General features: G+C 39.2%; 1 protein-coding gene across 6 annotated transcripts in view; it reads left to right on the top strand.

Annotated features, from left to right (window-relative positions):
- Nucleotides 1-10,950, top strand: part of LOC144666194 (uncharacterized) — a 39,921-nt gene extending 28,971 nt beyond the window's left edge. For 5 of the 6 annotated variants that reach the window (XM_078527556.1, XM_078527559.1, XM_078527558.1 and 2 more), the window contains 6 exons: nucleotides 1,006-1,128; nucleotides 1,936-2,088; nucleotides 2,549-2,850; nucleotides 3,293-3,374; nucleotides 3,962-4,087; nucleotides 4,795-7,428. In XM_078527556.1, the coding sequence (XP_078383682.1) occupies nucleotides 1,006-1,128; nucleotides 1,936-2,088; nucleotides 2,549-2,850; nucleotides 3,293-3,374; nucleotides 3,962-4,087; nucleotides 4,795-7,286 (3,278 nt within the window). In that variant the 3' untranslated portion in view covers nucleotides 7,287-7,428. Of the gene's footprint in view, nucleotides 1-1,005; nucleotides 1,129-1,935; nucleotides 2,089-2,548; nucleotides 2,851-3,292; nucleotides 3,375-3,961; nucleotides 4,088-4,794; nucleotides 7,429-9,581 lie in introns of those variants that run through there. The other variant, XM_078527562.1, reaches the window with a different exon arrangement.
- Nucleotides 10,951-11,608: the final 658 nt, after the last annotated feature.

Below are 11,608 nucleotides of genomic sequence, written 5' to 3' on the forward strand. Positions count from 1 at the left end.
ATATTATAAATTCGACTTTAGAAGGTTATTTTCATTTTGCTTTAGTGGTAGGAGGTGGGAAATTTAAGGGACAGTTTTAGAATACTTTTAAGCGAATAACAGTGCATTATGATACAGTCAACTCTCTCTTAACGGACACCTCTATAAGACGGACACCTCCATAAGACGGACACCTGGGGATGGTCCCTGCCGTTTTTCAGTCATTTTACTGTAACTAAACTCCCTATAAGACGGAAACCTCTCTAAGACGGACAACGGACACTTTGAAATCATCAACGGACACTTAAGAAGTGTTTTTTATCATGTTTTATTCGTGAAATTATTTCCAATCTTCATATCGATAAAGCAAAGTTTGTCAGCGCCCTAAGGATACGCGCATACCAAGCTTACTAACCAAAACAATGAAGCTTCTCTGCTTACGTGAAGCAGTGAATTATCGATTGTAATGAACAAACGATACAATTTTCTGAAATTATTGGTGTCCCTGTTTGTAGGTTTTGTTTAAGAAAGCGACTTTCAACACACTCAAAACAGACGAGTATTTATTGTGCATAGGTTTAGCTTTTTTTATCTCAAAATTACTGGTGTCATGTTTCCTCGACTCTCTTCAAGACTGACACCTCTCTAAGACGGACAGCTGAGGCCGGTCCCGAAGGTGTCCGTCTTAGAGAGAGTTGACTGTAGATCGTTTCGTATGTTTGCACTTAGGGGCAGCGAGGTCTTGTTTTCCTTTGTCACTACTCTTTCCCTTATGTCAATAGGACTCGCCCCTTCATCCATTAAGGGAGGAGGATTGGCGCCAAGGAGGGCGGGCACTAAGGAGGACACTAAGGAGGCTTGATCCTAGACACTTTCGATACGAATTTAAAAACAATAACAACTAAAGAAGCACTGTTCTCGCGCTCAAATTGTTTACAAAATTTTAACAATTTTCTTTTATACAGATGCAATTTAGCGCGTTAGCAGTCGTTAAGGCTAATCATGTTTTCTTTTGATCTACTTCAGTTGAGACCCAGCGAGACAAGGACTGGACGTGCCTAGCAAACCCTTGCAAGAACGGAGGAACATGCAAAACCGGGATATCGAAATGCGTCTGCCGGCTGGGATACGTTGGTGACTACTGTGAATGTAAGACGACAGCTGTGGTTATGTTACTTTAATGAGACTCTGTTAGAAGGGCAGTGGGGATAAGGAATGGGGTTGCATGGTCAGTCTGAATATCAAACAAAGGTCTGCACTTCGCTTTCGGAATGTCACCACAGCTCTTGTCATATATGGTCAATTCATTAGCCTTAATGTCGCTGTACCAACGTCGTATTGCTTGTTGGAATTTTACCCTAGCAGGATATCCTTAATTAACATGAAAATCAAGGTTTTTACAGAAGAAGAATCCCAAGTAACGAGCCTAATACCGTCATTAAACAATCAAAACTCCCGTTGACTCAAATGTTGGAGGAAAAATGGGAAATCTCTATTGAGTTGGATTTTGATTAGAAGTTGGAGCACTGCTTATGGATGAATAAAAGTATTTATAAGTTTTAATGGTAAGGCAGTAACGGCAGCTTGTAGAAAATAATCATGGACAATTGCTGCTCGATGAAAATACAATTCATCTATACAAAACATCTACTTCGAGTCTACCATTTTAACTGTGTCATCTTTAAACCCCTGTTACCTATTTCTTGTAGACACAAATATTGGACATCTTAACTTAAAATTAATCACGTCCTAAGGTAACGATCAGTACACCTGAAAGTTCGACCACAAGCTGCTAAAATAAGAAAGAAGGGTACTTGCAACTTCTGAATAAATGTAAAGCTGCACGTGCTTTGAAAGGGGCTGCCAAACGTAACAACGCAACGTAATTAACCACTAAGACATTTATATTATTCGCGGAGTTTGTAGCCGCCTGACAGGTATTTTGTTCCCTTTCAGCCCATTGTCCACCTTCAGTCCATCTAAGTTTCGACAAGTTTACTCAGGGTGCACTGCTGGACGACTCTGGAAGTGAGAATAGCGGTGTCCTTGCCAACGGAGCGCAAATCGTGCCACATGGTGGAAAGTGTGGCAATGCCGCCAACCTGCTGGGTAAGAGCATTAACAAAGCCTTAATTTCAATACATTTTGTAAAGGGATGTTAAGATGAATCATTCCGCTTAATATCTAAGCCATGATGTGAAGAGATGGGCTGATGAAGTTTCTTTTCTTTTTACAAACAAACGAAGTTAAATTCTTGATAAAAAAAAGGGTTCAAAGAGCATCATTTGGCACTGGCTTCTAAAAATATTTGACTTCCTGGTTGCAGCAGTGGTGGTGCATTTCTAACTCAACTCTTCTCTACTCTGTCAAGTTCTCGCCTTCATACTTTTTGCGAGCGAATGAAACTGCTAATCAGAAAAAATAATACCAAAAGCATCGTAAGCAACGACTCTTGATCTGCATAAAACACTGTCGTTGACCGCCCTGCTCCTCTTCTCAAACAATATTGTTTGCTGTAGTTGTTGTTGTTGTTGTTGTTGTTTAATTCAAATCATTTTATCATCCCCAGGAGGAGACGTTTTGCTAGACGGGGCACACTTTAATAAAATCCCAAGAGAAGGAATCACTATATCAACCTGGGTTAAACTGGACACAAATAAGGGCATCCAATCGATATTTGACACAGTTGGAAGCCATTCGAAACACAAAGATGGACAGTATCACTTTGAAATTGAAAATGGAAAAGTGCGCTGGTTTCACAGAAACGAGAACCATGATACCATATTTACACTGCTTACCCGGCCTGTCGTTAGAGAAGGGATCTGGACACAAATTACGGCTACATACAACGCGGCGAAACAGAGAGCAAGAGTAAGTAGTGCAATAAAAACAAAGATTGTATAATACAAAAAAGGCACGGTTAATTCGTTAATGAAATAAAGCGCATATCGAACAGAAGTAATGATTCTTTTGACCTTTATTTATTCAATGCAAGTGATGCAATCGACAGATCGCCAAATGGGAGATACGTCAAGTGTGCAGGGTTTTTGCCACTTTGTACACTTGGCGCTAAGACAGGGATATTTCTAATCAGACGTCTGCATGAAAGACACAAGAACAGATGAAAAAGTCGTATAGCTTCCTCTCCTTTGCAGCATAAGAAACTGATAGTAAAGTTGTCGTCCAATAACACAACTGAAAGACAAAGGATTGAACCCTAAATCGCAAAGCCGTCGTACTAACTAATAGGCCACCCCCATGTTGCGATCTCATTTCCTAAGTTAGTTAGCTGCAACTTATTTTCTTTTTTAAGGTTTTTGTCAATGGAGACATGCGGGAGGAAGTGAAGGGACAGGGTCTGTTGTCTCTGGATTGGGGAGGCAAGGCAGGAATAGGTTGGTATCTTGAACGAGTTAAATTCCTAGTATGCCTAGTGTCAAGAAGACATGTAAAAAATATAACTAAAGATGTTAATTAAACAAAAATTGCTCCAAGAAATAACCCGGCGTCATATGTGGGTTGAGTTTGTTGTTGGTTCTCGTCCTTGCTCCGAGGGTTTTTCTCCGGGTTCTCCGGTTTTCCTCCCTCCACAAAAATCAACACTTCTAAATTGCAATTCGATCGGGAATCCGTGGGCCACAGGTTTGTTAGTCGCAAGACTATTACGTGCTACCCTCGTAAACTAAAGACGATTTATTAATCAGTAATGTTTAGAAACTGATTTTAATTTGACAATTTGTAATTTAAGAGCTTGATGGTAGAAGGGATTTTCTAACCATCAACCATTATGCTGTTTTTGCCGAGTGCAAATATGTAAGACTACTCGTGCTGATTTTTGTATATTTGAATTGGTAATTTTGGGGATGATTTTTCCTTGGTGCACAAATTTAGTTTTCTCGGTTAATATTTTGCCTCTTTGCACGGCTTTATGAATTTCAATTATGCTAGAGAAGTTTTTTCTCACCTCCGTTATTCTCCACAGGACGCCACAAGCATCAATTTGGAAATCGCCTGTTGAGAGGAATGATAGACGAGTTCTACATCTTCCCCTGCGAGCTGCCACGCCTGGAAATTTTAGTATTGATGAGACACTGCCGCGTTTATTTCAGTACGTGTTTTACGATTATCATCTTTTATTTAAATTAAAGAAGTTACCTTATGGCTTTCTTAAAACTTAAATTTAATTTATTACGCATTCTTTCGTTCACCCACAAAAATTTTTTTTATAGTTATGGCATACCGTAAAATATCCAACAAATGGCTTGATTTTTCACTATCTGTACAAGCCGTTAAGCAAGTGTAGATACAAAGAAAAATCAAGTCACGAAGCAAAAACATATAAAAAATGGTATCTAGAGCGATAACAGTTGTGTGACTTGCTTCTATAAAGCACACTTTTGACTTATAACAGCACATTGTAAGAGCTTTAATAAACTATTCAAAGATCAAGGTGCAGACAAAATTATAGTAAAGTCATTGGAAGGGCACTTTGCGAATTGAAGACTTTGATTATTGTGGAAGAAAGTGAAAAGCGTCAGGGTTGGCAAAAACATTTAGGCTGTGCATTTGGCCACTGTGATGAAATCAAATCTCAACTTTAAAAGTTTCAATCTCAATTTCAAAGGTTTCAAAAGTTTTATTTTTTCCGCAACTTTAAATCAAAACTCACCTTTAAGAAGAGCACTCTGCTATCATCAATTAGATGAACGTTAGTGTTAATAGGAACTTATAAAATATTTTTCGGGGATTTGTTTTGCATTGCTTTGCCTAAAGTCGTAAATGAATTAATTGAATGTATTCTTTCTTGCTCTTTAGCACATAACCCTAAAAAAGTGACAGAGGGGCCCTCAACGACAAGAGGCTCTGCCGCAATTATGACTCCGCCTATAAATGGGCAACGAAACAATGGACCTATTCCTCTCCACGAAATGCACCCAGCTGCTCCTCAGAGAATAGCCTCCCTGGCCCCGTCCTATCAGAGAAAACCAGCTCCTACAGATTATGTTGCCAGTAATCTACAGCAAATCCTTGCTAGTTTAACTGCTGAAGTGCCTCATCGCTCCGGTATAAATCCTTCTGCACTGTATGGGCCACCTCAGGGATATTCAGCTCCTCCAAGCCAAAACAAACCGCAAATGCCTGGCAGAACTACAACATTTACAAACGTTAGACCGCTAAGTGGCCCCTCTCAGCAAGTGCCGCAGATATGGTCTGCCAATATGTGGGGCAATCATCCACCTGGTTTGGTTGCACCCTTTGCAACACAACCTTCAATCAGGCACAACACTCCAGGGAGTATGCAGCAAGTGAATATCAATCGTCAGCCCAATGTTGCCCCACCACTTTTACCACAAACTGTAAACAGGCATGATCAGACGCAAGTACGTATGCAACCACTGAATGCCTATTATCCGCCTGGCACGCTAGCATCGACTTCAGCTCAAGCTTTAGCACAACATAATAACCAAGCCGTCATGCAAAAAGTGAATGTCAATCGTCCTTCTGCTGTGGTGCCACAAATGAATACCGTTGGAGGCCAACGAGCTCCTTTAAAACAAACTTTTGCAGGGCAGTTTCAATCATTTAATGCCCTAAAAAATCCAAACGGACCCCAAAATCAAGGTACAAAGATTTTTCAGCCAAAAGTATCTTTGGGTAGGATAAACAGTGCTGAACAGTTTCATACGCCAATTATTTGGCACACGCCCTTGGCAAACACAAGAAAAGGCCAACCTGTACGTTTGCAAAGGCCTTATTTTCCTGCATCTTCAGCAACTCAAGCAGGTCAACGGATACTAGGACCAATAAAGCAGATGAACTTTTTTCAAGGTGCTCCTGTGAGGAACAGAACTGCAGGAAATACTCAAAACCCTTACGTTCTTCCGTTTCAACAATTGTCTTTGAGTCAAAAACCGTTCCTTCAGAAACCGAGAATTGAAGTAATGCAGCCCCCGCCGACACAGAGTAACAAGAATCCTCAGTCCGGAGGTCCCAAAGCTCAGGTACCGATATATCTTCCAAAACAACAGAAACAACAATCACTCGCAGATAAGATGGCCATGTTAGAAGAGCCTAACCACGCCCCATATAGCCATGTTCCAGCATCATCGCCATGGCAAAAACAGATGCCATCTACTCAACTTGCTACATTGACCCAGAAGCAAACACCACCAAGTCGACTGTATTATGCTACCAGCTACCCAAAGCCGCCATATTCACTGAATGTACAGCACGGACTTCTAACAACATCAGCGAGGATGCAGTCACCTTCAAAAGGTCTTCTAGCACCCGCTACACAAAAAATACCACAACGAATTCCACAAAGGCAGATTTCCCCTTTTAGCCCACATTTTATTTCTGGGCAAAATTCTTGGCCTTGGGGTGCTTGGAGAAACCAGGCTTCACCGATAGCGCAGGCGTCAAGTCGGTCATCTACTTTTTCACGCTTTCAAGCAAACGGTAACACTCTACCAAATTATCATCCAAGTGCTGGCCTTGTAACCCATTTGCCAGCTTCTCCATACACAGCGTCGCCCCAGGTATTGCTATACTACTATTATTACCCTAAAACGATTAACAAGCCCCTTACGAAAATGGCGAGCCCAAGAGGTGAGAAACTGGATGGAAGCTCCTTGCAAAAGTTAACACTACAAATTAACAGCGCTGCTTTTAACAACAAAGCTATGACAAAAAGTAAACCGACTGTAACAGGACAAACGGCAGGAAAAGCGACTGTACCAAAATCCAACAAGGTTCCTTATGGAAATTCCAAACAACATTCACAAATCCCTTATGTTGCGTACTACAATCCTGTAACAGGGTCAGCCAGTACTCCCTTAGTACGAGGTATGTTTGCTGGCCCATTGGCCAAACAGTTCCACAGTAAGAAACCAGTACAAGTGCCTCTATTACTACACCAGTTGAGGAAGGGTAGTGGACAACTTACCTCTCCTCCACTTGTGACATACCGGACTGCATTGACACCCCCAAATGTAGCATATCCAAACGCCAAGGTCATAACTCAACCAAGACAAAGAACAGTTTACCAACAACTTCCGGCATTAGCAGACAGAAAGTCACAACTAACTAACGGACTCCTTAACCGACCAATCTACATAGAAACAGTACCGTACCAACTTTATTACCAGCTACAAAAACTGCCTTCCTTTAACACTCAATCTGGTACACAACGATATTTGTCTAGGGTATTAAACGATATCCTCAGGTTAAGATATGGTAAGCGCAAAAAGAAAAAGAAAAAACGTGGGGTCAAGGAGAAATCTGTATTGCATAAGAAACAAGGATAGCAGGAAGGGAATGGGAAGAGTGTAGTGATACGTTTCACCAATGCTACTATGGATATAGTCTCCTTCGCAGCCGCTGTTTGTGCATGTGGTTCTTTTCAGCAAGGCGCCCGAAGTGTGACCACTTTTAATTATTCACATTCTTCCGTGCAGATTAATCCAATCAGAAGTCAACTGGAACCGCCTGGCTTCTTATTGGATGGTGGTTGCACGAAAGATGTGAATTAATAAAGGTGGTCACACTTTTGGGCGCCTTGCTGTAAAGGTGGTCGCGCAACACTCTTTTCCACTGTAGATGAACTTTGCATGTCGAAGGATACTATTATTTTGGAAGCGACTAACAACGTTTTCTGTATGGCTAATTACTGAATTAAAGTTTTGAACATAGCCAGTTTAAACGGGTAACATATAAAAGAGGTCTTTTGTGACTTTGATATTTCGTCAAAAACAGTCTTTAACAAGGCTTTATGTAGGCTGAAACCATTTAGAATAAACACAACAAAAATAGCATGTTAACCAAATAAGGTCACCAGATTTTTGCACCAAAAGATTATGTAAAATGGCGTATTCTGCAATGTCAGAATTATCTCAATTACTATTTGAGAGTAACAAAACAACTCTAAGAGTAAACATTCGAATGCAGTGTTTTTTGAATTTTTAAATGAGGATCGTAACACATGGTTAGTGGTAATTTTGGGTAGTTTGTTTTTGGTAATAGTTTGGAATAATGTGCAAATGATGTAAATACCATTCATTAACGAGAAGCAAAATGCAGTTAATGTATCCAGTTTGTTTAATACAGCCTAATAATCATAATACAATTGTAAAATAGCCTGAATGTAATAAAATTACTAACTGCAGAATATATCACAATTATTGATTATTAATAGACTAATACCTAATAGCAACAACTAATGAATTGCTGTTGAGAAGGACAGTCCATAATGACTTAATACAATTATTTTATTTTGACAGGAAAGCAATCATTACTTGTCGACAAAAGTAACCTTACCAAATCACACTGACTCAACAGGCTTTTGAATTCAACACAAATAAGCAATGACTAGCATGTATATCCATTTTAAAACATCTTTGATGTTGCCTAAGATCCACAACCTGATTTAACTTGTTCCTTGTTTCAACTCAAAATACGTTTAATGATATTGAAGGGTCACTAGCAATTATAGCTTCAGTAGCTTAAAATACCATTAATTCAATCGTTTTTTAACACATCGTCAAGTTACTAGGAGCTGACTTTTGAAGTCAACAATTGTGTTCAGTTGAAATTAACAATCAAAGAAATGCAACAAATCTGTGAGTGTCCTTAGGTCTTCTTAGTGAGAGTGAAAAAAGTCCAAATTATTGTTCTTAAACTTCTGCGTCGAGGTTTAATTCTATCCTTTAAAACTCATTTCAACAACATTCGTTTGAAACCATGGACCTCACTGTATCAACATCAGGGTAACAGCATTTTTATAACTTACCATACAACGTATCATCTTTTTGATGAACTAACGACATTTGATGAACAGTACACGACCATCCACGTGCATGGAATACACGATGCATGGCGGCTTCACTTGACAGTAAGTTTAATATTCTAACGCTTTTTATGCTGAATTTACCTACACTGTTTACAGTTTCTAACGTTAAACCTTAATTTTAACCCTTTTTATTGTTTTCTGACTGAAACTAACTCCAATATCTCCGAAGACTGCTTCGCTCTTTTTATGCTGTGCTTCACCAAAAAACGGGGTGGCCGACTACTTTTTCTCGAAGGGAGATACGTAATTCGCTAACAATATCATGACATTGAATAGACAATGTCACAACATCACTTGCACCTAAAAAATCAACAGAGGTATCAATGTATGTATACAGTTAAAGAACTACGAGGGATAAAAAGGAGAAAGATTTAAACAACTAAGGGGCAAATAGAGACCCATGTACCTTAAAGGAGGAAATGGGAACATACTAACAAAAAGGCCAATGGAGGCACACAGGTTAAAGGGCTAATAGCGGAACATCAAAGGCACAATAGAAAATGAGGCTTGAAACCAGGAAGCACCTTAATGCAAGGTTTGCCACTATCTCTCGGAACAGGATACACAAATCCAGAAAATGATCTCACAACGGTCAAGCAATCATTTGTTTGAGGTTGAGAGGGTTGTTGATTATCAAACTGCAAACCTCTTTTTTTATAAATTTTCTATTTTTTTTTGCATATTGAAAGATACCCGTAATTTCATTGGCATTGTTACTTTTTATCTTATGTTGCTTTCTATCTTTGATATTTAGCAACAAACCGCAACCATTGGGACTATGAGACCATCGGCCAGAGTCCCGTACGGGCCATACCGCGGGTCACCAACTAGAAAATATTCCACGCCAACAGCGTACGTACAGTCACAAGAGCAACGCAGGAGGCTATTGCCACAAACACCACAAGGAAGTCAAAAAATGAACGATGAAAGGGAACTGGCTAAAGCCTTAGCACTGTTAGCGCTGCCAAACAGATAAAAGCACCTAGAAAATAAAGAGCAGCAAAGGTCAACAGCACTTAAATGAAGGTTGCGTTCTAAAGGGCACGTGGAGGTGTGCAAGGCTCGCTAGAAGGTTAAATGGGATCTGTTAAATGTTTTAGTAACGTTTCTAGAAATGTGTCTCTGCTGGCGAATGGTTGGGCAAAAATCCAACGTTTACCTTAAAGGCCACAGTTTGTCCTGCTTGCTATGCTAAGTTTGGGTTACGTAAAGTAAGATACATGAAGTTCCAAGTGTAACGACCCTTCGTAAGTATCGATAAAATATCATGCGCACTGATAAATTGCGATAAAGATAAGATTTATATCTGTACATGGGACAATGACTGATTCCTTTAAAGTTGGATCGGCTAACGGTGACTGCACGATATTCTTTTTCGCCATCCGAAAAGTAGTGACCCTCTGTATTGATAGGAAAAGGCTGCTAAATGTTTAAGTATCAAGGCTCGTAAATTTCCGTTGTAAACGGTTTTTTTTTCTGTGTTAAAGGAGTATATGGTACGCAATGAGGTTGAAAGTTTAAAGTGAGTGAGGCTAGAAGATCATATATATGTAGGTACGGATGACTCAGAGACAGTTTGTAATTAATTGGAGAAAGAGATCATTCTTCATTGTAAATGGTGTCCATTTGTTTGTTAAATCCTGAAAAGCTATCACTTAGTCTTAAAGTGAAAGGGATATTATAATTATTCCCATCGATCTGCTACAGTAAGCATAATTACAGTTTTTACTGTAATCAAAGAAATACAATGATATCAATAGATAGTGTAATTTCTAGAGTATGGCTGGGTATTGTAAAATGTGGAATATTTTTGATATCTGAGACTCCCAATTCATATCGTGATCGTTTGCAAAAACAACGTTTTTGTTGTCAGGTTATACTAGAATGACTAGTTTAATTTGTTTATTTGAATCACGAGTCCATGTGAGGTTTCCTTTAACGCAATAACTTTGGTAAAGATTGTGTAGCCTATTTTGTTGACTGAATGAAGTAAGTGAAAAGGATCATTTGTTTTATATTGAAAATGTAAGGAGCCTAATTATAGACAAATACACAATTAAATACGTTTAGGCCAGCAGTTAAGCTGTAATAGAAGCCTACTTTGCAAATAAATATTTTTTGTTTAAAAAATGTGTGCGTGCCCTTGAATGATGTGAAAAGGATTTGTATATACCTGATTGAAGAAACGTTGACCAGTGAAAAGCACAAACCATGAACGATAAGACCAAATGGGATTGTGGGTAGACAGCATTGGTAAGCTTAGTAATGTTCAATTTATTTATAATCAAGGTATTTTGTTTCTTTGAGAGCTTTGAGAGGATGATTTTTGCAACCTGTCTTATTATAATGGTCATTCTGTCACAGAATACGATTACTTTTTCCGATTTCCCAGTAAACATTTGGGTCGCATCGTTTATGCTTTTCACGGGTCAACGTTTCTTCAATCAGGTGTATAATGTATTCACTTGTCGCCATGTCAACATTCTTTGTTCCTGATCACGAGTTTGTGAGTCTAAGCTATTCGCCTGCCATAGAAGATTTCAATGGGCATAATGTCCAAGGATCCCATCGAACTAAATAAATTCGTGGGCACTTTTCAAGGACAATCATCAAAATTTGTGAGGGCCTTGGCGGTCTGTAACCATCAACGGAATTAATGTGGGTACCTTCACAGTTATTCGTCAAACTGATCAAAAGCGTTGTGTCACTGAGTGAATTTTTTTTTCAAAATTTGATTTTGTTAATCCAAGAATCGGACACGCGAAAATATGACAGGTATCC

Source organism: Oculina patagonica, chromosome 9 (assembly GCF_052425735.1).
Source record: "Oculina patagonica isolate OP01 chromosome 9, crgOcupat, whole genome shotgun sequence".
In the NCBI taxonomy this organism is placed as follows: Eukaryota; Metazoa; Cnidaria; class Anthozoa; order Scleractinia; family Oculinidae; genus Oculina; species Oculina patagonica.